Source organism: Ananas comosus, linkage group 4, assembly GCF_001540865.1.
Source record: "Ananas comosus cultivar F153 linkage group 4, ASM154086v1, whole genome shotgun sequence".
Taxonomy (NCBI): Eukaryota; Viridiplantae; Streptophyta; class Magnoliopsida; order Poales; family Bromeliaceae; genus Ananas; species Ananas comosus.
This window is the reverse complement of record NC_033624.1, coordinates 3,799,692-3,827,447: the sequence shown is the minus strand read 5'-3', so window position 1 is coordinate 3,827,447 and position 27,756 is coordinate 3,799,692. Positions and strand designations below refer to the sequence as shown.

Sequence of the window (27,756 nt, the reverse complement as noted above, 5' to 3'; positions counted from 1 at the left end):
AAATATACTACAACAGCAAAAATGTCTACAAACAAACGAAAAAAAAAAATGATAAAATTAAGGGCAAAACTTATATGTACAAAAAGTTGATGGTTTAAACGATGAAATTGTAAGATATATTACAATAATCTTTTGTTGTAGTCGTAGAGTTAGCATTACTATATCAATATTTATCAAAGTTCACCTACTTAATTTCCGTGTAAGTTTAGAGACCTTTCCAATAAAATTAAAGTAATTAATATTATATTTTATATAATAAGACTCGTATTATTGTAAGATTAACATTAAACAAATTACTTAAAAATTTTGTATATTTAATTTATAAAAGTATACTCAAATATTTAAAAAGATATATCATATTTGGCTTCACGCCTTCAAGTTATGTTTTCAATTTCAAAATAATATATAGATCACCTCATGCGTGAAATGAGTTATCCTATGTACGTACCAAAAACCAAACTCGGGTACTTTAAAATTTGGGTCAATTTCACTTGTGCCCCTCTAAACTTCAAAAATATCATAGATGCCCCTATAAATTTGATTATCACAATTACCCCTGCAAATACTTATTATTTTTCAAATATACCCTTACCCTTACTGTTCATCTCTTTATAGAATTATAAAATATTTAGATTATCATAAATATGGTCAAAATATCCATTTTGCCCTTAACTTCTAAAACTTTTTACAAAAGTATTTTAGCATGATATATTTATTCTAAAATATTAAAATAAACAGTAAAATATATCATTTTAGTATTGTGTGGTTTATAAAATAAGATACTTTATATCATTTATTTTAAAATTCGAGATGCCAAAACACAGAAATTTGTGCTAGTTCAAATAACTTAATTCACATCATGCATATATATTTAAGTTATATTTTGAATAAATTGTTTAACCTTAGTTTAAGCAGTCAATTGATACTTTAAACAATTTTTTGCTAAATTTTTTTTCAATTGAATTTTCTATTTTTTAGCTTAACTTGTCAGGATTATATATATATATATATATTATATATATATATATATATATATATAGGTAAGCTACTATGGCGATCGAAGCAGGACGCCTTCTGTGCTTCTAGCTCATTTTCGATGTTGTGACTTTCGAATGCGTCGATCGGCTCGTTAAACTTGATCTAGAGTATTGAAGTACCTAGAAAATAATTTTTGATTTTACGATATCATTTGTCTATGAACGAAGGGCTCAAAATCAACGGCTGAAAATAAAAATCTTACAAAATGTATAATATGACATTAAAATTTTAAATCAAAGATATTGATCTTATTTTATATAGTATAAGATTTTCTATCAAAATTTTAGTGATTGGATATTTTACTACACCGTTAAACTTGCAAACGCGTCACTACGGCCATTGAAATTTGTTGATTTTGAGCCCTTCGATCACTAGGTAAATGATATCGAAAAATAAAAATTTATTTTCTAGTACTACAAATACTCTAGATCAAGTTAACGGAGCGATCGACGATTCGAAAGTCGCAATATCGAAAACGAGCTAGAAGCGCGGAAGGTTTCGTGCTTTCGATAACATAGTAACCTCACTCATATATATATTATATAATATATATATATATATATATATATATATATATATATATATATATTAATATATATATATATATTTTAAATGACAAAAACTTATCCCTAAATGTAGGTTATTTATAAATTTAAAAGAAATGTTTATAAAAGTATATAATTTTTATAGTCAATTAAAATATTTAAATGGTAATGACAATAAGGACAAAGTTAAAATTTTATTTGTTTTATTCAAATTGATAATAAATTAATGTAAGGCTATTTTTGAAAGTTTCTCCCTTTTAAAAAATTATTTATGATTTGCAATTTTTATAAGGGCATTCATAATATTAGACTTATTTGGAAGAGTAGTGATGAAATTTTCCCTTAAAATTTTATATATTTAATTAATAAAAAGTATGATCAAATATTTGAAACAAAATATCATATTTAAACTTCAACTCATTTTTAAGAATAAAATAAATCATCTCGTACTGAAATATGTTATCCTACAGATGTACCAAAAATCAAACTCCTACAGGCGTACCAAAAATCAAACTCCTGATCTTAAGTATAAGGTCTTTGAATAAGAACTGTGATGAAATATTTGAACGCATAAAAATCTATTCGATATATCTCTTTAATTTATTCAAAAAATTAAAACATTTCATTGATAAAAGTATGATCAATCAGTAATCAATCAAATGCTCAGGATTGAAAACTACATTGGATAATCAAATTATTTTTTGAATAAGTTAAACCACATTATAGGTGAAATATGCTATCCTAATAAATCATGAAAACTAAAACTTTTAAAGAAGAAAACTTGCAACCTACTAAAAGATCTTTATACTAAATTATAAAAAGTATAATTTTGAATAAAAAAAATAATTTCGTAGGTGAAATATACTATCATACTAACTTTTGCAAGAGTAAAAATTGAACTCCTTGCTTACAATTAATATGCTAAAATATCTTTACACGAAATAAATTATCTAATAAAAAATTGAACTCCTTGCTTACAATTAATATGCTAAAATATCTTTACACGAAATAAATTATCTAATAATTTATTCTGACATCCAAATAGAATGGTATGAAATATATTATTCTTGAATAACTTGTTCTAACATCCGCACAGGACATATTATTACTAAGAAAACCCTACAAGCATATTCTCTCTCTCAAAAAGAAAAAAGAAAAAAAAAACATTATAATGTAAAATCTCCACTAGTAATTCTTACATTGCACCTGCAACCCCCTCCTCTCCCCTTCTAACCCTCAATTTACCACCTCCCTTATATAATTTCTGTTAGTATTTTGATTTTAAAACAAGTGATTTAAAACTTCTTCAAAAGCCCATATGTATTAAAACTTAAATTTGATCTTTGGACTTTGTGGGCAGCCCACTGTCAATGGGCCTTGCCTGGGAGCCCAAGCTTTGGTCTCTTTTCATGTGGTGTTTAGTCCCACATTGGAAAGAGACCCTCACTTGCTTTGGTTTATATACTTCTTTATTCTCATTGTTATTACTTGGGAAGTGATGAGAGTGGAGCTCTCGTCTAAATACACGCACGGCACGAGCACGAGCCGAGCCGGGCCGGGCGGCGGCGCGCGTGAACCCGGTTCACTTTATTTTTGTTACACTTTTCATTTTATTATTTTATTTTTGACTTTACCTGGATTAGGTCCAGATTTGGTCCAGTCGAAGGGTCGCACCTCGGGACTCAACCAGCCCCAACGGTCTACCTCGGGAAGGTGGTCTTCCCGTTGGAACCCTTCTTTTACTCTCCTATTTACTAGGGTGAGCGGCTGGGTTAGGTGAGTAATGAAATACAGAAACCCTAACCCGAGCCTCTTCCCTTCTCTCTCTTCTCCTTCTTCTTCACTGTTTTGCTGGATCTCTGAAAGCTGTGACGGTTCGTTCTTGCACCACCCTGAAGCCGTGCCGACGGGGTGGACGAAGGTCGTTGTATCGCTAGGAGTGATTGCCGGCGCCTCGTACGTGGAGGGGCAATCTTGCTTCTAGGACAGTGCAATCGCACGCCTCGACTCACAGGCTCCATCTAATCCTTTATTCTCTATAGCTTTTATTCATTGCGTTCTTAATCAACGTTTCTAAAAACAGTGGATAAATTGTTTTCAAACAAAACTGTTTATACAAATATTTGACTAAAGATTTCAAAAGAGAACTAATTTTTCCAACAATTTCCTCTCCCTTGCCCCTTCTCCTCCTCATTAATGATCCACTCCTCCTCCTCCTCCTCTTCGTACTCCTCTTCGCACCGCCTCTTGCCCGCCGCCCGCCTCCTGGCGCTCATCTGCTGCCCTGCCCGGCACTCGTGCCTGCAGTGCACCAGCTTGCGCTCCGCCGGCTCCTGCGCCTGTCGGCAGCGCGGCGGCGGCGGCGGCGGCGGCTCCTCTCGATATCATTCTTCACACGGCCGTATTCGTCGCAGCGGTCAGCGCAGAGAGCTCGCTCCCTTTCTCTGAACTGCTGCTGGTGTTTGCATTGTTCCTTGCAGAGCTTCACCGCAGCATCTTCTTCTTCTTCTTCTTCTTTCTTTTTGTGTTCGGACTCGAATTCGATAATGGAGGAAGGTGTGGAGATTGTGGAGAAGAGGAGGATAGAGAAGATCATGAGGAGGAGGATGAGGAAAGAGAGGGTGGTGGGGGTTTTGGTGGCCATGGATGAGCTTTACCGAGCTCCTAGCTAGGGTTTGGTTGTGAGCTGATAAGTTAATTCTATTTAGAGAGAGAGAGATAGTGCATGGGTTCGACGTACGTGTCCGCATGCATGAGGTGAGTTTACGTACGTGCCACAGCGCGATAGCGGTCGTGCCTCCACGTGGATTATTATTTTTGACACGTGTTATATGCATTGTCTTTCGAATGGATCTGTATATATTTACTAGCGGTGTACCCGCGCTTTGCTGCGGTACAATAAGTATATTTTTAATTATATTTATAAATTATAGAATATATTCCTATACTCCAACATTCACAAATTTAGTCTCGCCTTATACCGTTTTTTCCCTCAAAAGAAAAAGCTGTCCACCAACAGCAGAATAAGCTCTAAAAACAGTCTGACTTTCCTTCTGAAAACTTCATTTCCCAACAGCTACTAACCAAATGGGAATGATTGAAAGAAATTTTCTTAAATGTTAGTTTTTTTTAATTGGCAAGTCCTATATACCTAAGAATTAACTAGGCATGTTGTAGATTTATATTATAAAGTAGCATGAAAAATTTTGTATAGGGCATAGTCAGCTCTCATCTTAATTAATCAAACTTTATTATAAAATAATATAAAGATTAAAAAAAGCAAAATATATATTAAAGCATGTAAAAATCATCAAAACTTATTGGTAAATACCTATTCCTTTTTTATTAAAAAAAGTATGCAAATCTGATAACTGGTTAGTGATTTGCTGTAACATATACTTGAAGAAAATTATAACCGACATGCTTCACAAAAAGTATTTAAATGTTGATTTTTTTTTTAATTAGTAAGTTCCACCCAAGGATTAGCTAGGCTTCCTGTAGGTTTATATTATTAAAGTAGCACTCTTATCTTAATAAATTAAACTTTATTACAGAAAATATGGTAATAAAAAATAAAAAAAAAACAACATCTAATTAAAGTATGTAAGAACTATCAAAGTTTATCAGCAAATAACTATTCATTTTTTATAGAAAAATATTATATAAAAACTTATCGGCAATCAGCAATTTATTTTTTATAGAAAAAGAGCACATCATCTACTTTATACAAACAAATTACGTGAATGTATATTAAATGACAAAAGTAGAAAATGTAACTAAAATTACATAAATGCTTGGTACATAGTGTACGGTAAGGAATAAAAAAAAATATCAAAGTAATTAGTTAAATATTTCGAAAAAAAATTCAAGAATAACTTGTTAATGAATAATTTATGTTTTTTTAAAGATAGTTTTTACTATTTTATAATCATTCAATTTACAAAATATCATCAATTAAAGGAAATAAGCCAACTAAATGCACATTAAAAAATAATAGAATTTCAAGCAACAACATACCTGATGGAGGATTGGAAGAAAAAAAGGCTGTAAAAAATTTAAAACTTATTGTATATATATAGGTGAATAAAAATTATAATCTTCTTTTTTTCGATTTACTAAAAAAGATAAAAAAAATTCTAACCATGACATGTAGCTAGGCAAATAACTTTTAGGTGTCAAGAAACAAAATTTGCAAGTGTCAAAAGCAAATTTGAAAGTGTAGAAAAAAATACAGCCGTTAAAAGTTTGAAATGACATGTGTTAATTTTTAAGAGACTACAAATCCAATTCACCCATGGTGTATAGTAGGTCCATGGTCCACAGTAGCAGCACCCAACAAATCCAATATCTATATTTCTTTTACTTAATCCATGGTACACCGGGTGCACCAAAAATTCAAAACGGACATGTGTCCACATATAAAAAACCCTCCACGCCCTTTAGAATATAGATATAGATTACAGAGTTTAAAGTATATCTTTTTAAAAACACATGAGCTCATTTTGTACGTTTATAACTTTTAGTCAAAATTTAATAAAATATATGTACGGATCGTGAGATGATTCGATTGTTTAAAAGTCACAAATAAAAGTATAGGAATACGTTTGGAATTATGCATCTAGTTGTCGAGTTTCATTATTTCATATAAACTTATTTTTTATTATTAGTATTCGTAATATTGAGGAGTTGACTCAACTCTATGGACTATTTAATTGGATGAAATTATAAATATAATATAATTAAAAATATGTAATTAAAAAAGCATCATTTATGCAAATATGTAATGTAATAAAAGGCATTGTGGTTTGACATATATAGTTGAGAACTGCGTATGCCTTGTGTAAAATTATAACTTGATATATGTATGTGGTACCGACCGTCCCTAGAGCAAGTGGCAAAGGGCTTGGTGGTTGGTACCCGAGACCCAAGTTCGAATCCTAGTTGATTCACATTTCCAGCTAAGTTTATTTCTAAATGAAATAAACGAAGCGGGTAGCGTGCTACCTATCTCTCAAAAAAAAGATATATGTATGTGGTGGTGAATTATTTCTTATGCAGAAAAGAAAAATATTTTATGTTCAAAAATTTATTTGGAAGGTAATTAAGTTTAACTTTTACTGAAAGTTATTCTCTCCAGTTGCTATAATTTAAACTTTAGTAAATTTGACGTTAAAACACTAGTTGAATCTTTTCATATAGTTTCAACTTCAATAGCTAAATTTAAGTATATCAAATTAAACATCATATTTGAATCAGTATATAGTTGTAATTGTTTTTGGATTGTAGATTAGCGTTTTTCTTGGTAAAACCGAGCATACATGGTCCACACACGTTAATTAGAATCTTACAACTTTTTTAATTTATTTACTTGAAAATTTTATGCTAGATATTTATAGTATTTTAGTATAATAATCTCTCATTAAAGGATGAGTGAGATTTTCAATTTTTCAGTAAATAAAAAATAATTAATGATATGACTAGCTAGCTAGTATATAAAAATTTAGATGAGGATGTTATAGGATTGATATAACTCAATTTTGGATTGTTAACTTAGTATTGCTCTATAAAAGATAACCAAATATTATTTATAATATAATATATATTAACTATATATATAATATATATATATATATATATATAGAGTTGGACTGGGCTACTATAGTAGCAAATCCCATTGTTGCTAATCATTTTTTAGCCTTTGGATCAACTCTTTTTATTCTAACTATTAGATTAAATACTATAATTCAGTGGACCACTCAATCCTAGGGGACACTCAACTCTAAACCGACTAATATACCATACAATTTTCATTCTAAGAGTTAAAAACTTGATACAAAAAAGAACGTTTATTATTAATAATATTCGCAGCGCCTAAGCTAATCTATATATATATATATATATATATAAAAGGACATAAAATCAAATATTTGCAAACACATGTTGTATTCCATTTATGTTGCTGGTAAAGTATATTAATTCTATCAATTTATAGCAATAACTTATTCAAATATTTAAATAAGACCGTACAAATGATAGGATGATAAAATATTATATTGTAGATAGTCAATATGGAATAAATATAATATAGTTTAGTGTAATTTTTTGAATTGTATAGCATGCAATTAAGGCCGTATTTGGTATCGTTGCCTTTTGCTATCTCAAATGAGAGGCTATCAATGGAAAGAGCCGTCACGAGGTTCTGGCAAAATGATGCGGCAAAAATTTGTTATTGATGATACGATAATAATTAAGATGTTATGTTATTTTTACAAATATATTGTTAAAATTTAGTTAACTAAATTGAATTATAACTTAATTATAATAATTTAAAATTTTAAATTAAAAATTATTGTAATTAAATTTGAAGTCTAAAGCGTTAGACACTTACATAGTTTGAGAACCAAAAGAATATTGCTTGTATATCTCTTAAAAATTTTCAACTTTTTGATTTATCCTTTTTAGAAAACTAATTAAAATATTAAAAAATATTTTTTTTACATTTCAATCTATTTCAAATACATCCATAGAGTTAAATCCTATTAATAAACTGTTAACAATAACTGTTATCTGTATAAAATTATTATTATTTTTTTTCAAATATACCCTTCTATCGTCACGGATTTTTCTTATTTGCCCTTAAGTTAGGGGCACAAAAATGTTTTGATTTTTGATCTTTTAAATATACCCTTCTACCATCATCTACTTTTCTTATTTGCCTGCTCTTAAGTTAAGAGTAAAAGAGATATTTTAATTTTTAAATTGTAATAAATATTTAACTCACGTTTAACCAAGTTAACTTAACGGATGGTAATTATAGAGATATTTTGAAATAACGAAGAAATATATGAGTGGTAAATTAAAAAGAATAAACAAATAAATAAAATATTTTCGAAGTTTTGAGCGATATATAGGTAATTTTTTTTGGGTTATTTGCATACACGTCTCAGCAAACATAGTGAATTGCAGATATATTCCTGCAAAACGAAAACTCCATAAGTTGTCCCTACAAAAGTCCTAAGTTATGCAGATATGTCTCTCTGGTTAACATCCGTTAGTGAACTGTTAACTTTTTAACAGCGAATTTGTAAAATGACATTTTTACGCTCACAAATATTTCCCTCTAAAAATATTCCTCTTCCCTCTTCTCTTTCTCTTTCTCTTCGGGCCGCCGGAGCCGACGGCGGTGATGGCGCGGGTGAGACTCGCCGGCGACGAAGAAGAGGGAAGAAAAAGAAAGAGAGGAAGAAGAAGAGGGAAGATGAAGAAGAAGAGAAAGAGGGAGAGGGAGAGGGTTCGCCGTCGCCGTCGTAGTCGCATGTTCTCCCTCGCTGGCTATGAAGAAGAGGGAAGAGGAAGAGGAAGAGAAAGAAGAAGGGGGGAGAGGAGGGAGAGGAAGAGGGAGAGGGTCCGCCGCCGTTGCCGCCGCCGCATCTCCCTCGCCGGCGACGAAGAAGAGAGAAGAGGAGAGGAGGAGGAGGAAGAGGAAGAAGGGTAGAACTGTAAATTCACATTATAATTAATCATGATTAAGTATTTTAATCATGGTTAACGAAAATTTTCTAACAGACTCTAACAGTAGGGACATATCTGCATAACTTGTGGTTTTTTCAGGAATAACTTATAGAGTTTCCGTTTTGCAGGAATATATTTGTAATTCACTATATTTGTAGGGACGTATATGCAAATAATTTTTTTTTTTTTATAAAAAAGAACCTCACTCAGACCCACGGGTTAATACGGATCGGGCACGTGCCCGCGTCACCCGGATCTCATCGATGTGACCAAAAACACCGCTCATCCGACACCCGAGAGTATATCCCGACCGAGCCACACTCCCCGACAAAACCGATCCCGCCCCCAACCCGACCCGACCCGACACGTGGCCGCACCCGAGCGGCGCAGGAGCCACGTGGCCCCCCGTGCGCGGGGTGGGATGTGGCGCCTCGCGAGCGGACGCGGCACGTGCTCCCACACGTGTCGCTCCGGCCACCCCACGCGTATCCGCACCGAACCGGACCCTTATTTTTTAACCCATTTTCGAGAGGAAAAAAAGCGGTGCAAACTAAAAGTTAACCCAAGCCGTTCGGGACGCCGCGAACCGGACGCTCTGAACCGCTCGGCCGGACGTGGCGAGCCGTTCGACCCGGACCTCTTTAGCGCCCACGTGGCCATGCATGCAGACCCAACTCGCCACGTTAGGAACTTTTGCATCTATATCCCTCTAATATGTGTATTTGTGTGTTTTAGTCTATGGACAAAGTTGCTCTATCTATTTATTATATATTCAAAAATGTATTGTTTCGAGAGCTAGAGTAGAAATTTTCCAGAAGTAAACACGCTCGTTTACTCTCATATCATTTTCGATAAAATGACATTTAAATTAATCAATGATCGACACTGCAAAATATAATTTTGAATATTTATTTGTACTTCTCAGTTTCAAATAAAATTATAAATTTGTAAGAGGTGATTCCAAATATCTTCACTCTCTAAAAAAACAATAATGCAATTTGCATTTATATCACATTTACTACGTAGCTAGTGTACGTGACTTAAGGGGCCCTTGGATTGACGAATTTCTAGATTCAACGTAACTTAAGTATAATATTGTTGGAGTTTTTTTTTTAAGTGTAGTTATTTTTTTGTTATTTATTTTGATATAACTCATATTTTGAAAATTAAATTTAAGCATTTTATTTATTTATTTTGGTGTAAGTACTTGATACTAATGTAACTAGTTTTTTGAGGTCTATTATTTATTTTGATGTAAGTAAATAAATCCAGTTATCTCCTAAATATAATGATAAACTTATCCCTACAAAATTCAACATATTAAATTATTAAATTCTCTATTATTATTTAAAGTTAATCTAACCCATATTTGTCAAGAGGTAATTCTAACCCAGTGTAAAATAGAGTTTAGTTTTAATATTTAATTAATTTTTTAGAGAAGGTTGAATGTGGTGGAACTTGAGTTCGACACTCTAGGCAGCGTTTGGATCACGGATAAGAGTAGGGATAACCCCTTATCCCTTTTATACCCAAACGTAAATTATTTTACCCGAGAATAGTAATTTTCAGGTACCTGAAATAAGCTGGTATAACTATTCCCACTAACACCTTCATTTTCTATATATAACTATCCACTATTTTTCTTATTCCATATTATTTATCAAAACACTATTTTTCTTATTTTCGGAAACAATCCAATTTTCATCCAAACGTTATTTTTCTTATCCTCATATTTGTATTTATCCCTGTAATAGCTAGTTCTTACTTATACCCGAACTAAACAAAACTAGATGTGGAAGTTAGGAACAAATAGGGTGGAGGTCTAACATAACTTGAATTACATTTTTTTTTTGACTTATATCAAAATAAACACCGGAAGTACTGAAATCTAAGTTCCACCCTTCCACTTATTTTAAACCAAAAGGTCATAAGAGACAGTAAAAACTAAATCAGAAAATTATAAAATTTTTTTAAAAAAATTTAATTCATATGATGATTAAACATACAAAATATCGTACTACAAACAACCCCATAGGGGCATGGGTGCAAAAGAACCCAAAGCTTATCGCCTCGCATGCACGCTCACCTACCTCCTCTCCTCCTATAAGTAACGAGTCCCTCCACGTACCCATGCTCACTACTCGTCTCCCAAAAGCTTCGAGAACAAAGAGCTAGCTCATCCATGGCGCCTCCCAAACTCAAAACCCTAACCCCTTTTCTCCTACTCCTCCTCCTCCTCGCCCTCTTCCTCCTCTCCTGCACCACCCTGGCCCATGCCCGCGAAGACCCCGAGCTCCAGCAATGCAAGGAGGAGTGCTGGCGCCAGCCACACTACGACTACGGAATGCGTCGCCGCTGCGAACAACGGTGCGAAGAGAAGCAGAGAGAAAGGGAAAGCGAGAGAGAGAGGGAGAGGGGGAGGGAAGTGTTCTTCGCGAACCCCCGCGAAGTCCCCGCGGAGCGCCGGCTCGAACAATGCCGTCGGCAGTGTGAAGAGGCCGGCGGCCGCCGCGGGGAGCAACAGCGCCACCAGTGCGAACAACGGTGCTGGGAGCGTTACAGAGAAGAGAGGCAGCAAGAACAGCAAGATGCGGGGGTGAGTGATCAAGACCCTCAGGAGAAGCTACAGCAGTGCAGGCGGTGGTGCGAGGAGCGGCACCAAGGAGACCGGAGGGAGCGGAGGCGGTGCGAGGAGCAGTGCGACGAGAAATATAGTGAAGAGAGAGGAAGGGGACGAGGAAACCCTAGAAGAGAGGAGGAGAAGGAGGAGGAGGAAGAAGAGGAGGAGAGGGGTGGAGAGAACCCTTATGTGTTTGAGCCCCAAAGCTTTAAACATAGGCTCCGGAGCGAGCACGGGCACTTCAAGGTATTGAAGAAGTTCCACAAACAATCGAACCTCCTGATCGGGATCGCGAACTATCGCCTCGCGATCCTCGAGCTGAACCCGCAAACTTTTGCCATGCCTAACCACTGGGATGCCGACGACATTTGCTACGTGATTAAAGGTGAGAACTCTCTCTTTATTTTCTATGCTTTGAACTAAAACTGATATGGATGATCAATATTGTTGTGTAGGGCGAGGGACCGTGACAATTTTACGAAAGGAGGAGAACAAGGAGGAGAGGGAATCGCATGAGATAAACAAAGGAGACATTATGCAGGTGCCCGCAGGTTCGATCGTGTATGTGATTAACAGCGACAGGCGCGAGAAGTTGACCGTCGCTAAGCTTCTACAACCAGTCTCCACCCCAGGGCGCTTCGAGGTGAAAATTATAGAGCTTTTTCTAAAATGTTACAGCATTTCTGAAATGTTGCTGAAATTTTTATTAAGAGATTTACTGACCAAAAGAAATTTATGTTATATTATGATTGTGTTGTGCAGCATTTCTTTGGTGCTGGGGGAAAAAATCCGGAGTCCTTTTTTAGCACCTTCAGCAATGAAGTCTTAGAAGCAGCATTTAATGTATGAGTTCTCTCTTCTGTTAGTTACTTTAGTTCTCTATTTATTTATTTTTTTTGTTTTTTCCACCTTCAACTCTCAAGATTAAAAGTATTTATATATTTTTCGTGTAGATGCAATTAATCATGAGTTCATGAAAAAAAAAAGTACAAGCTTTTAGAACAAACATAGACCAAAATTTGAACTTTGGTGTATAGGCATGCACGTACTATTATATACGTGTGTATTTTTCAAAAAAACAAATTTAATTAATTAGATCCTCTCTTTTTATTGTCGTCCTAACTGATCTTTAGACACCAAGAGACAAGCTGGAGAGGATCTTTGGGAGGCAGCGAAAGGGAGCAATAATTCGAGCAACCGAAGAACAAATCCGGGCGATGAGCCGCCACCACTCCGGCGAGGGCGGTCGGTGGCCCTTCGGCGAATCAGTGACTAAGGGCCCCTTCAACCTACTGAAGAAGCGCCCGGCTTACTCAAACCGCCACGGCCAGCTCTACGAGGCTGACTCCAACGACTACCGGCCGCTGAAGAAGCTCAACGTCGAAGTCTCCTTCGCCAACCTTAGCAGTGTATGAGTCAATGTCATCTTTTGCATACATTACAAATAAGTAATATTTTGTTGTGTTATGAATCATTTTGTTAAAATAGCATCATATATATATATATGCAACTAATTAGAAGTTCAAATGAAAAATGGCAGATCGTTTGAAGGTTAAAATTCAGACATTTATTTATTTGATAACACAAGTCGAGATTTAAATGGTGGAAAGCAGTTTTTTATATAATATTTAAGTTCTAGAGGGTTGTGTGTGTAATTTTCCATGAATTCCTTTGTACAGGGATCCATGATAGCGCCGTTCTACAACACGCACGCGACCAAGATCGCGCTGGTGACGGAGGGGAGGGGCTACGTCGAGTTGGTGTGCCCCCACTTGGCCGGTCAACGCTGGGAGGGCCAGGGTCAACGCGAGGGTCAACGCGATGAGGAGGAGGGGGGAAAGGAGGGTGGTCGAGGTCAACATGGTCAACGCTACCAGAGGGTCCACGCCCAGGTGTCGCCGGGGACGGTGTTCGTGATCCCGCCGGGCCACCCCGCCGTTGAGGTCGCCTCCCGCGACCAAAACCTCCAGGTGATCTGCTTCGAAATCCGCGCCGAGAACAACCAGAAGGTCTTCCTCGCAGGTATAAAAGTCTTAAATCTACCGTATTTTTTTTTAATTTTATAAAATGGTAGTTATTATTAAGAATAAATTATGACTTCTACTTTTCGAGTAGAGAAGAATTTATATGCTAACATTGGGGTAGACTCGAGAAGAATTTATATGCTAACATTGGGGTAGCTAAATTGAATGGTTTGTTTGATGCGCATGCATGCAGGTAGGAACAACATACTAAACAAGATGGAGAGGGAGGCGAAGGAGTTGTCGTTTGACGCGTCGGCGCGGGAGGTGGATGAGGTGTTCAATGCCCAGAAAGAGGAAGTTCTCCTCGCGGGGCCGGAGGAATGGCAGCGAGGGGGGAGGGGGGGCAAGAGCGAGTACGGCGGCCGCGACATGGCCTCGATCGTCGAGGTGGTCGCCGGCTTCTGAACTCCGGCTTCTGAGCTCCGAGAAGAGAGGAGAGAGAGAGAGTTAGCTAGAAGGGCTAGTAACTATATATATGTATATATAGAGGAGCTAAGGAACAAATGCAGATCTGTAATCGAGCTATAGAGAGAGAGAGAGAGAGAGAGAGAGAGAGAGTGTGCTAATGTGAGGCTTGAGTCGAGTGTGAGTTATGTGTATAGCTAAGCTAAGCTAAGGAATAAGCACTTTTGAAAGTAATTAACAGTGCCGTTGAATGAAGGAAACTTTTACTTTTCCTAATTTCTCTTGTATCCTAGCTGGGTGATTGTTATTTACTTGTTTTTTCCCCTTCTTTTTTCCTTTTTTTTTGATTTCTAAAGACTTAATTCATGTTGTTGCTTGTGTTCTTATTATTGTGCACTTCATGTCTTTTTTGGAATATATATTTCATTGGATGTATATATGAGTGAGTGAATATTTCATTTATCTTTTTTTCGATTGATTTATTGTGGTATTTATTTACGTTTGAGGAGTGTGATTTTTAAGTGTGTGATTTTTAAGTGTTTAAAATTGGTTTTTTATTTTTGATGTTAAGAAAGTTTTAAGGAGTATAAATTATTTGATTTCTATTACCTTAGGATCACAACACCAACCACTAGCTTCTAAGGTTTCTATTTACCTTAGCTCAAGCCTCTATCTCTAGCTCATAAGGGTTCCTCTATCCTATCATAGCTAATCACCCGATTCGGCTTCGAGTCAATCATTTGCGGATAGTCCGCGCACTGGCTGCTCAACAGCCTACCGCACTCTCTCTGACTCAGCCTCCTAGCGGCGAAATCGTCGCACACGCTGAACACGGCTCGAGTCATAAGACTTGACCATCGGTGGCGATCGCGTTGCACTTACCCAGCGTGAGCTCGAGACATGACATACCGTCTGGCGGCGAACGGGTCGCACCACACCCAACAACGATCATGTCAGACTCAGTCACCTGGAGGCACCCGCATCGTACTTACCCAGCATGGATTCAGTCTACTCTGGCGGTCTGATCCTCAAATGGCTTAACCATCCGGCGGCGAAATCGTCGCACAAACGCCACGACAATGGTTCAAGCCCCGGGCGGTGATCTCCATATGATCGCCCCCAATCTACCCACGGTACCAAGCTCGGCGGCGAAGTCGTCGCACGAACGCCCTAGCCTGTACCAGGGACATCATAAGTCCTGGGATTCCGGAATCCACTTACCACAGGTCGAGGGTTCATAGCCAACCCTATACTGTCGACCTAGCTCATCCTAGTGGCTATACCACTATACTCATCAACCTAGGTTCCAATACTCTAGGTTCTATGTCCACATCACTTAACCTAGATACACTTGCTAGGTTCTTGTCATCTTCGCCTAGATGTCCACTTCTAGGTTTACTAGTTCAACCTAGGTTTACTAACACTAGGTCAAATGCCACACACCTAGATTGTTCGACTCTAGGTTTACTAATCAACCTATGTTCTTTAACACTAGGTTAGATGCCACTCGATCTATCTGACAACCTAGTTGTCCAATCAACTCTATTTACACTAGAGTTATCATGTCACTTACTTAGCTCTCATGATGCTACTTTGCATTCTCTACTTTAACTAGCATTATATACATGCTATGCTCATTATGCTCTCTACTTAGCATTTCCATCTATGCATAATTAGTACATGCATTCTTTACATCAACTAGCATTAATTACTTAGCATGCTTTCCATTTAGCATTTGCATCTTATATTAATCATGCTCTCTACTTAACATTTACTAGCATGGCTCCATGCATCATTATTTAACATGCATTTACACTATACATTATTATCATCATGCATTTCAATTACTTGCTTACATTATTTATTTATCATGCTCATCATACATTCTTTACTTTACTTGCATTTACTCTATGCATATTTATTAATGCACCATTTAGTCTTGTCTACATGCACATGCATCAACATGAGATTACATTGCTAAGACATAAAGGGCGACCTAGTCGCTTCGGTAAGCACAACCCATCTTAACTCGCATTCCGATTACTTGTCGACACTTGCAATCGGCCTCCCGCGGCACTCGGCACCCGTTTGGGTCCGAACTCTTGCGCTACTTAACGAACGACCTCCAAATCACGATCCGCCTTTTCCGGTGCTTATTCCTTAACTCCAAGATGCTCCGGTTCCGATCTTACGATTTTTAGGCGCTTATCCCGCATGCTGCGGCTATCTGTACCAAAACTGACCGTTTCGTCAATAACTTCGCGTACACTCGTCGGATTGTCGAACCGAGCGTTTCAACGCGTTCATTAGGTCCCCAAGATTTACACGAATGAAAGTTTATATTAAATTTAAGTTTCTGCATTTTAATTAATTTATTACAGTAAAATCGAAACAGCAAAACTGCTGGGTTGCGTTTTGCGTTTTGAAATTTGTGGGGTAATTATATAAAGAGCAATCATAATTACCATATATTGATCAGGTATTAAAATTTTGTATGCATTTGAAAGAACAAGCTCGAATTAATTATTGAATTGAATGTTCGGCGCTTCATGTAGTTGGGTACGTACGTAATGTTTGGTGAGGTGACGACTCAAAACTCATCCTTTATTAATTAACTCAACAAGTATACAATCAACATTGCTGATCTATCTAATAAACGTACATTGCGGAGATCGGATTATATCGTCATAATTGTGAATATTCATTGGCTAATTGAGATTTTGTCTGTACAAAGATCTCCGCAGGAAAACGTGCCCGAGCTATACCTTCAACTAAGATAAAAGCGTGTACTAATAAACTATGTCATGAAAAGAGCGTTTTACTTTTTTATTTTATTACTGTCCCAGTAACCAAACTAAAATCGAAATTGAATGATGGAGTTAAATTTATAGTTGCCTAAAGATAACTCCCACAAGGAGAGAGTTCGACTAGGTAAAGAGCGTACTAGTAAACTACTATACATGCGTTTTACTTCTTTATTTCATTATTGTCTCAGTAACCAACCTAAAATCGAGATTGAATGAGGGAATTTAGTTTATAGTCGCCCGAAGATAACTCCCACAAACAGAATTTGACTAGGTAAAATGTGTACTAATAAACTACCATACGTGCGTTTTACTTCTTTATTTCATTACTGTCTCAGTAACCAACCTAAAATCGAGATTGAATGAGGGAGTTTAGTTTATAGTTGCCTAAAGATAACTCCCACAAGCAGAATTTGACTAGGTAAAGAGTGTACTAATAAACTACCGTACGTGCGTTTTACTTCTTTATTTCATTACTGTCCCAGTAAGCAACCTAAAATCGAGATTGAATGAGGGAGTTTAATTTATAGTTGCCTGAAGATAACTCTCACAGGCAGAGTTCGACTACGTAAAGAGTGTACTAACAAACTACTATATGATACGAAGGATCTAAATCAGGATCCGGTTTGATTGGTAGTTTTGATTTCAAATGAGGTGCCTAACCCATCTAATTCGGCCCATTATGCCCGGCTTACTAGACCGGACCGAATATGGGCGTTTACGTGCTTTGGTCGATCCGGTCCACGAAATTTAGCCTGGAAACCCGACCCGGTCCGGTTCGTGTGATCTCATACTCGTCCCACCCAAAACCCCCCATCGTCGTTTCGTCGTCCTCTCCTCAATTGTTGTTCCATCGATCCGAGGAAGAAGAAGAAGAAGAAGAAGAAGAAGAAACCCTAGTGCGAATGGAGTGCGTGTTCGGGATGGTGGGCGACGGGTTCGCCGTGGTCGCGGCGGACACCTCCGCCGTACACAGCATCCTCGTCCACAAAACCGACGAGGACAAGGTCATGCTCCTCGACTCCCACAAGCTCCTCGGCGCCTCTGGCGAGGGCGGCGACAGGTACGTTTCCATCCCTCCTCTTCAACTCTGGCGATCTCTCGATCGATAGCTCTATCGATCGATCTTAGTTTGTTAGGGTCCCATGGAGATCGTAGTTATGATCGAGGGGTTTGATCCCGCAGGGTGCAGTTCACGGAGTACATACAGAAGAACATGCACCTCTACCAGTTTAGGAACGGAATCCCCCTCACCACCGCCGCCGCCGCCAACTTCACCCGTGGCGAGCTTGCCACCGCCCTCCGGAAGGTAGGGTTTTGTTACTGTTTGCGTCACATGTGGTCAAATTCTAGGGTTCTTTTGTTTTTTGGCATGCCGATTAGGTTTAGATTGATGAGCATAATGTAATTTTTGATAGATTAGCTAGTATTGAGAGTTGATGTTGTCGAAAGCGCATTGAAATTGAGTATCTAACTTTTTATTGAAGTAATTGAGCATCACTTTACTCTGTTTGAGATTGTAACTTGTGCTTCAACAGTTGAAAAATTGATATACGACACTGTTGTTTACAAATATCATTTTATACGTGCTTGTCTAACGAGACTTATTTGTTCTTTATGCGGAGACATCAGCTTATTGTTAACTTAAACTGTGGACATGAGAATATCATAAAGATACTACTTGTATTGGATTGAAAAATTACTATGGCTATGATTATATAGTTAGTTGGTAAAGTATAGGCGTAAGAAGGGCAAGATATCAATTAAATGTGATTTATAATGTGCTATTTTTTGCTGTGGTTTGATTGGTGGTCAATGTTGATGAGATTGTAAGATTGTAAGTGGTCAACTATTAAATCAGCTGAAGATTGTCCGGAATCAATTTATACTGGATTTGGGCAGTCTTTACGCAATTATGATCCAGCATGACGTCAAAATCGACTCATTAAAATCAAATAAACTCAATCAAGAATGATTTAACTACGATTTCTTATATTGGAACTTAATTTGTAGTTGAACCTGTCTTTTCCTTTGAGAATAGAGGCAATCAGCTTCCGTTCTTGGTGCTGTATTCGCGTGTTTGAAGGGCTTCATATGCTTTCCCTTTTCCTCCTTTTTCTTCTTATGATGGTGCTCGGACTTCTCCTTTCCTCTGTTTCTGTACTTTTCTTATCCTTTATTGATTGAACTATTGACAGCACAATGTTAGAACATTAGAACAGCTACATTCTATTGATAGAACTATTTCCCCTGTTTTTAATCAATTAGACCTGATAACTGTTATTATCGATAATCGATAATTTCATCACGGAACTGTTGAACTTTACTGGTATTCACTATGGTTCTCGTGCAAGTTATTTGGTGTGATTTGGGACTGTCATAATTCATATATTTCGATATGATGGAAATAATACATGTAAGGGTACTTCCACACATCCTTTCTAATGTTTGCTTCTAAATGTAGAAATAAAAAGCCTAGATTTGCTGGATCTTATTAACTTGTATTCCAGGAAAACTGAGCTGCATTGCCATTGAATACCTTGGATATAACATTTTCTCTATCTTGCTATGACAGTTACTGTCGTTTAGTGCTTTTCTTTGTTAGTTATTCTCCATTTATGTTACATGCTCTTTCTTCTCCAGAACCCATATTTCGTTAACATATTACTAGCTGGCTACGACAAGGATATCGGCCCGTCTCTCTACTACATTGACTACATTGCAACTCTTCACAAAATCGACAAGGGTGCTTTTGGGTACGGATCCTATTTCTCCTTGTCTATGATGGACCGGCATTACCACCCCGGCATGTCCGTGGAAGAAGCCATCGATCTTGTCGACAATATCATTGCAGAAATCCGGTCGAGACTGGTCATCGCTCCACCAAACTTTGTGATTAAGATCGTTGACCAGGATGGAGCTAGGGTTTATGGTTGGCGCGAGTCAATCAAGGACGTCGACATACCAAAAGCTTGAGATGGTGAGTCTCTTGTTCCTCTCCTTGGTGTTGGCAGTTTGTTACTTTTTGAGATATTTCTTGGTCGTAGCTTAATCCTTTTCTGAACATTGTCACACATTTTGAATTATGACTACTAAGTTGACAGAAGCTAGTGAGAATATTTCGCCAAATGTTGGTGTATGCCTGTTTGTCTAGTTTAGATTAGCTACCATTCCACTCCATGACAATTCACGCTCAATTCCTTTTTTGCTCTTGGGTACACAATTCGTTTTTCATGTTTACAAATCAGAAACTGCATTCCTTTGAAATGTTGTGTTTACATATATACGTTGCAAAATTACCTATTAAAAGATACGAATATTCTGTTTTTTGAGAGTTATACATGTAGAGAAATGTTTCTCGGAGTTCATCTAAATATATGGAAAATTTTGCATATGTATGTATGTAAATATATCTGTGGCAGGGAGTACGTACATAAATCCCCTCATTGTTTTTCCTGGGTATTTTGCTAGTAAATTTGTATTATGATGTAACTCAAAAAGTTTGAATACTTGCTTGAACAAAGTTACACCAAAACCACTAATGATGTAATAGTGGTTACGGGCTCGGGCGTAGATCATGAGGTCAGAGATTAGAGCCCTAGTGTGAGCCTAAATGTGAAAGCCGTCTCCTTGACTTCGGGTTAGTATGTATTGGGGGTGCTAGGTAAAGGATCTATAAGCAGGGAAAAAAGGGTCTATGGAAGGGATTTAAATTTACAATCCTCCCACAACCCATTCAAGTGTCTTAAGCATTGAGATACCAATGGTTTACAAAGATATGTAAATTATTTTTTCATTTTTTGGTAAAAATATATGGAGACCCCTTCAGCTGTAGGCCATTCTAAAATAACCTTTTTTTATTGAGACCTCTTCAACTTTTGATTTTTTTTTTGAATTGACTGATTTTAACAAAATAAATTAGAAATTTTACCAAACTGATTGATATTTTAAACTACTATCCAAGTGAATAAAATCGGGTTAAGGAAATGCTAATATCTAATCAGCTCATGAAAATTTAACAAAAATTTCAACTTAACTAATATCTTACTATAAAAATTCAAATTTAAAAATTAGAATTAAAGGGATACCAATTGAAAAAGTTAATCGAGGGGATCTCCATACATGTTTTACCTTTTTTTCTTTTTCACAGCGCCGCTGTACGTTAAGCTTTTTTTTCATAATAATCTTTAAAATTTTTATATTTAGTGAGCCAACTCCCTCCAAAATTTATTAAGGGATGTAATCTTTTTTTTTTTCCACATCAATACTTCCTAGGCTATATATTGGGATTTTATGAAATAGGGAGAAAGCAGCTTACTTTCTGAAAAGCGGTAAATAATTTATCATTTTATCAATGTTTCTATTTGCGTACAATTCGAAATCGGTAAATTGTTCACCGCTTTTAACATTCTGAAAATTATGATAAAAGCACTAAATCATTCGTCACTTTTAGTGTTCCTTTGTTTTTCTACTTGACAAAGGCAGTGAATCATTTATCATTTTTAGCGTTCATTTCTTTCAGCACTTTTCAATTGGCAATTATAATAAAAGCAGTGTAGCCTTAATAATTTTTCTTGCTTTTCATCTACAATAGACTGAGATGGCAAGAGAAGGATTATATGGCCAAATAAAATTTTTGAAAGTTTGTATTATCAAATCTAAACTTTTGAAGGGTTTTCTTGAGAAAAAGCCCTCGTACGCCTCCTGATCGGCCGTGCAAGTTGGTGCAGGAGACACCACCAGGCATGTGAAGTCTGAGTGGACAGAGTTCTATCTGTTATTTAAGTGTGATTCAGTTTTCTTTTTATATTTTATAATAATAATACCACCTAAGAAATCATAGAAGCTTAAAAAAAAGAAATGAAAATGAAAATCGTAGCAGCATGTTTATGGATTTTATCTAACTAGTCTCGTTTTTTCGTCAATGACTTGATACAAAGATTTTATATCTATCTGCATAGAGAGGAGCTTTTTCTGAGGGGAAATCTTGCCAAATTGTTAGCCCAGCTTTATTTCGATTCTCAAACTTTTAAGTTTGACATTCGATTCTTGAGTATTTAGAAATTTCACTTCAAGGCTTTATTTGAGGTTGCAGGCTAAATATATTACGTGTAGTGAAAAAGTATAATATAGAAAAATATTTTGTTTCTTTTTGTAAATAATAACACGTCAATCCGATTAGATATGGTTTTTGTGGTCTTGGTAGGAATAGGGAAGCATTTCTCTCTATGATTGCTCCAACTCCTTTCGGCACAATACATTAAATAGCTCTCAGTACCGAATGAGTTCCAAACCCTCAAACCTTGTCATCACAACTTGGTCGAGAAAAAAATATTGCATTCCAAGTGTATTTGTATAATTCATCCACTACATGTCTATCAGCCTTTAATCTGATTTCATATTTCAATGTCAGTTACACATGGAGTTGTAAGTTTTATTTTATTTTTTTTTTTTTTTTTTTTTTTTTAACTTCCAGAGTTGGACACTTAGATTGATAATATGAAATAGATGAAGTTTTATGGATTTGTGGTGCACTTGTGTATTTATAATTCTTTTTTTTTTAATAAGTTGTCTTTTCTCTAGCATCAGGTGTACTACCCCTCTCCCTACATGTTGCATCTAATACTGTCCCTTTCTCTTTCATATGCACATGGTTTTGTTCTTTGTCCTTTTAGCAACATAACATGTATAACATGTTATGTTCATCAGTCTCCATTACTTGGTTGGTGAACTTGCATAATGCAGTACTTAAGACCCCACCTCTGATATATAGGGGTCAAAATTATGCAGGATGATTTTTATCCCTAATTATGTCCTTCATTATTCAGAATAATTTTACATTTGATTGTAAATTGTAGAGATAACTAACAATCACAGTACTATCTATATAATGATAATAGAAACCAATAGATATTGAATGAGGGTAATATTACTATTACATGATTATTATAGAGGTAGGTTAGAATACTTGGTCCCAGGTAATCCTGGAATGATTCCTTTTATTGGAAGGATTATCCTGAAGCCATGTATAGATGTCATTATAAAATATCTGATAATATCTTGTTCAGAATAAAGTTTTTCTTGTGTGGGTGAAAGTTAGGAGTTTAAATTTCGTTCGTTGAAAGATGTTGGCATTCATAATTTGATAGGATTACATATTTTACCTACGATGTGATTTGTCTTATTCTGAAAAAAGTGACTTGACGGTTGAATATGTTATTCATTCTACACATTTGGATACATGAACATATTATTTGGCATATTTTTTCATTTACTTAAGAAGCTTGTAGTATGTGATAGATGAGGAGTGTCATCAAATGTTTAAAATGAATAATATCTTCGATATTCAAGTCATTTTTAAAAATAAAATTAGTCACGATGTGAGTGAAATATGTAATTCTATCAAATCATAAGTTGAGGCATTTCAACGAGCAAAAATCAAACTTTTAACTTCGGATCATGCGAAAAAATTTGCATACCAAACTAACTTATTATTAGATATCTCATTTCAACGTTTAGATCGAGCCTAATCTTTTTTATTTGTGGAGGAATAAGAAGAACAAAGTTTTGTTTGGATGTCGGAATAAGAAATCTAATGATTATTTATTTGATATGAAGATTTTCTTGTGTGATTGAAAGTTACGAGTTTGTTTTCTGGTTCTTTGAAGGTTTTAGCATTTATGATTTGATAAGATATCATATTTTACGTACAACATGATTTATTTTATTCTGAAAAATTTTTTGAAGGCTGAATACAGTATTCATTTTTGACATTTAATCATACTTCTTATCTACCAAATGCTACATGCTTCTTGAGTAAATAAAAGAGATATGCCGAATAAGATAATTTACTCAAGAAGCTTGTAGTATTAAATAGATGAGAGTTGTCATGAAATATCTAGAATGAGACACTATATTTCGTCGTCAAATCATTTTTGCGGAATAAGATAAATTACACCATAAGTGAAATATACTAGTCTATCAAATTATAGATGTTAAGATCTTTCAAAGAGTAAAAATTAAACTGTTGACTATTAATCACAAATAAAAAAAAAAAAAAACATGCCTGAGTGAGTCTACCAATCTTCTTATCTCAAGTAGTCAATGAATCAATGGGGGCACTTCTATTTAAATATGTATCATCTTAATGATTAGGGTGGTGGGAATTAGTAAGTTGGTTGAGTTTGGTTGGTGGTAATCCCATGTCTCCAACAACAAGAGCATGTGGGGGTGCAATTTAATCCCCTTTTTTTAAAAAAAAAAAAAATTTATTCTCTTCTTTCTTTCTTTTTTTTTTTTCCCCCCCTTTTATTTGGTAGCATTAAATAAGTAAGTAGAGGGCACAATAAATAAGGTCTATCACTCTCTTATTATTCTTTGTAGCCTTAGCAACTCCCATGTGAGCAATTATTCAGCTTTTGGACAAATGTTTGAGAGCCTTTCAATTTCAAAGGCCTTATCATTAGAAAGACTAAACTTACTAATTTCATCACCCACATCCCATAACTCAAAGAGTCCCTGATCCAACAATTAGATGTGAAATTTTAAGATGGAACTAAGAATCTCTAGTTAGGGCTTCTTTTGATCCAAATTAATTACCAGTGTGCTTCTTCGGAAGTGTTTTGTGTTTTAGTGCAACTGTTCAGAAAAAAGAGAGAAGCTACAAATTACAGTTTCTGTTTCAGTCAAAACTTTTATTAGACCTTTTTTTTTTTTTTTTTCTTTCTTTAATTTGCTAAATCGTCACTCGACGCAGAACAAAGCTTGTGAAATAAATTATTGCAATTAAAAATCCAACTTGAAACCCTAGGTCCAAATTTGCATTTAACACCATCATCATCATCATCATCATCATCATCATCATCATCATCAATCCCACATGGTCTCCCCCCAATACCAAATCAACCCTAAAATCCGAAGCAGTTGCGGGGCACACGCAACATGTTACAATCCACCATGGACCAAACTTGGGCCCGTACTTGCCCTAACTGCTGATTAAATAAGGTCTATTTATCGGTGTGACAATGGCCACGAAGATAGATACAAGGGACAAATCTCACTTTAATGCTGAGATTAGGAAAATAAAAAATAAAAAATAAACATTACATTAGCTTTTCTTTTTTGTGGAGGTGCTTCTCGCTATTTAAAGCACTCTCACTTTTTTTTGTGAGCTGAAACATCAAAACGAATGCATTCTCATTACCACAGAAAGTTTAGAATGAGATATATTGTCCTGACAATGTACTATAATTAAATAATTATTCATGTATTTTTGAACAACTCGATTCACACAGCATTTTTTTTTTTTTTTACGGATATTGGGGCAACGTCACGCACGTGCCACGGCCTTCCACGTGCGGCCCCATCCAACCACAAAAGAAGAGAAAAAGAAGAGCTTGATTTACTCTACACATCTCACATGGAGATGGACGGACTTTTTTCGAAAATAACCCTTTAAAATTTTATAATTGGCAAAATAATCTTCTGAAAATTTTATTTGTAAAACTAACCCTCCTTTCGCCACGTCGGCGCCAGGTCGGATTTTTTTCGTAAAGACGATGAATCGTCCACCGTCTATGCGCATTTCTCATGAAGACGGAAGATGGTTCACCGCCTTCATGAGACGGTGAACTATTCACCGTCTTTAGAGCGAATACATCACCGTCTTTAGAGCGAATACAACCCCCTTTGGAACTGCTGTGCCCTCGATAAGACGGTAAACAGTTCACCGTCTTACTTAAGACGGTACACACCCCTCAACTTCGGTCAGGACAACACCCCCCAACTTTGGCCAAGTCCTGGAGACATAAAACACAGATAAGACGGTGAACTGTTTACCGTCTTATTTGTGCTGCAGTAAAGACGGTGAATTATTCACCGTCTTTATTGGTAACCCCCTAGGAGTGGGCCAAAGTAAGGCGGTGAATCGTTCACCGTCTCTAATGTTGTTTAATGAAGACGGTGAACAATTCACCGTCTTACCTAGGTATACCCGAAGCCCCGACACCTCTCCCTCACTCTTCGCTCTCTTTCTCTCTTAACTCTCTNGCCTAGATAAGGCGGTAGACGATTCACCGGCTTTGTTAAGGCGGTGAACGAGTCACCGTCTTATCTGTGTTTTAGCCCCTCTCTCGAGGACTTGGCGAAATTAGGCTGGGTGGAGTTTTACACTGAAGACGGTATCTCTCGAGGACTTGGCGAAATTAGGCTGGGTGGAGTTCTACACTGAAGACGGTAAACTTGCTCAGATAAGGCGGTAAACCATTGACCGTCTTAAGGGTTGCACTAAAGACGGTGAACAATTTACCGTCTTAAGTAAGACGGTGAACTATTCACCATCTTATCTATGCCCCCAGCTGTCGGGGGGATTTGCTGAGAAGGCGGTGAATGGTTTACGCCTAGATAAGGCGGTAAACGACTTACCGTCTTTCTTAAAGAGATAAACGAGTCACCGTCTTCTCCGCGGCGAATTGCTGAGAAGGCGGTGATACGCGGGGAATTGCTGAGAAGGCGGTGGAGGTTCCACGCCTAGAGAATACGGTGAACTACTTACCGTCTTCAAGATTAAGTAAAGACGGTGAACAAGTCACCGTCTTATTTGGGCGGGGGCAACACTGAGAAGGCGGCGAATGGTGTACGCCTAGATAAGGCGGTATACGATTCACCGCCTTTGTTAAGACGGTAAACGAGTCACCGTCTTCTCGTCGAATTGCTGCGAAGGCGCTGGTACGCGGGGAATTGCTGAGAAGGCGGTGAAGGGTCCACGCCTAGAGAAGACGGTGAATCATTTACCGTCTTCAATAAAGACGGTGAACGAGTCACCGTCTTTATGAGAAATGCTGAGGTGGCGGCTGAGGTGGCGAGAGGAGGGTTAGTTTCATAAATAAAATTTTCAGAGGGTTATTTTGCCAATTACAAAATTTCATAGGGTTATTTTCGAAAAAAGTCCGAGATGGACTCATCCTCCTCCAACTGGTTACTACGTACGTGCATGTGATATGTTAATTAATTTTATTATTATTATTTGTGGTAGTTATATTTCTCTTTGTTTGTTTGTCCAAAACTAGTGAGGTAGTATAACGCGTTTTTTTTTTTTTTTTTTTTTTTTTAATGTCGGTGGTGCCACATCAGCATGTATATTCTTTTTAATTACGAGGAGGTGCCACGTCAGCAGTGAGGAGAAGCATCTTTGGCTCACGATATTTTTAGGAAAAACTTCAAATACCACATTTTCTCACTTTAGTACCCTATAGTTTAAAGTGTATCAATTTAGTGATATATGATTTTATTTTTATCTTTTTATTATCGATTATACTAATTTTTTTCGTTAAATCAATGATAAAGTTAAAACTAAAGAATACTGAAGTGAATATTCAATAAATCTAGGTGGGATATCTGAAGTTTTTTTTGCATATAATTTAACAAAATATTATCAGAAAAGCTGACGAAAAAAAAATAAAACCACATGACACTAATTTGATACACTTTAAACCATAGGGTACTAAAGTGAGAAACTGCAAAACCATGGAGGTGGTAGCTAAAGTTTACCCTATTTTTTATGATGTATTGCAGTGAAGGGTTGGAATTGTAGAATCATATATTTGTTTTATCCAAAGAATGCGGCGTAGCAGAAACTAATTTTTTTATAAAATTGTATAATTTTTTAAATCATGGGATTTAAAAATCCACCTCATCCTCTGGTATTGTTTTTTTAAAGAAATTTAATTTTGAAGAGTAAAATATTCTTTTCTAAATTTTATGGCTATTCCAAAATTTTAAATCGAGTGAAAAAGACGAGTAAAGTTATG

The 27,756-nt window shown here is 36.3% G+C and overlaps 2 protein-coding genes across 2 annotated transcripts; both read left to right on the top strand.

Annotated features, from left to right (window-relative positions):
• LOC109708768 (cupincin-like) lies at window positions 11,440-14,144 on the top strand. The gene is made up of 6 exons (XM_020230590.1): window positions 11,440-12,100; window positions 12,171-12,358; window positions 12,478-12,558; window positions 12,849-13,124; window positions 13,395-13,737; window positions 13,933-14,144. Exons 1-6 carry the CDS (start codon window positions 11,440-11,442, stop codon window positions 14,142-14,144), a joined length of 1,761 nt encoding a protein of 586 aa, XP_020086179.1.
• LOC109709669 (proteasome subunit beta type-2-B-like) lies at window positions 17,760-20,228 on the top strand. The gene is made up of 3 exons (XM_020231994.1): window positions 17,760-18,011; window positions 18,134-18,257; window positions 19,592-20,228. Exons 1-3 carry the CDS (start codon window positions 17,854-17,856, stop codon window positions 19,922-19,924), a joined length of 615 nt encoding a protein of 204 aa, XP_020087583.1. The 5' UTR covers window positions 17,760-17,853; the 3' UTR covers window positions 19,925-20,228.

What these genes read in the sequence shown, in the direction of transcription:
- LOC109708768 (XM_020230590.1), top strand. Translation starts at nt 11,440, where the DNA reads ATGCGTCGCCGCTGCGAACAACGGTGCGAAGAGAAGCAGAGAGAAAGG. An exon ending in CATTTGCTACGTGATTAAAG is followed by an intron (nt 12,101 to 12,170) that starts GTGAGAACTCTC and finishes ATTGTTGTGTAG; the next exon opens with GGCGAGGGACCGTGACAATT. An exon ending in CCAGAAGGTCTTCCTCGCAG is followed by an intron (nt 13,738 to 13,932) that starts GTATAAAAGTCT and finishes GCATGCATGCAG; the next exon opens with GTAGGAACAACATACTAAAC.
- LOC109709669 (XM_020231994.1), top strand. Translation starts at nt 17,854, where the DNA reads ATGGAGTGCGTGTTCGGGATGGTGGGCGACGGGTTCGCCGTGGTCGCG. An exon ending in TCTGGCGAGGGCGGCGACAG is followed by an intron (nt 18,012 to 18,133) that starts GTACGTTTCCAT and finishes TTGATCCCGCAG; the next exon opens with GGTGCAGTTCACGGAGTACA. An exon ending in TTGCCACCGCCCTCCGGAAG is followed by an intron (nt 18,258 to 19,591) that starts GTAGGGTTTTGT and finishes TTTCTTCTCCAG; the next exon opens with AACCCATATTTCGTTAACAT.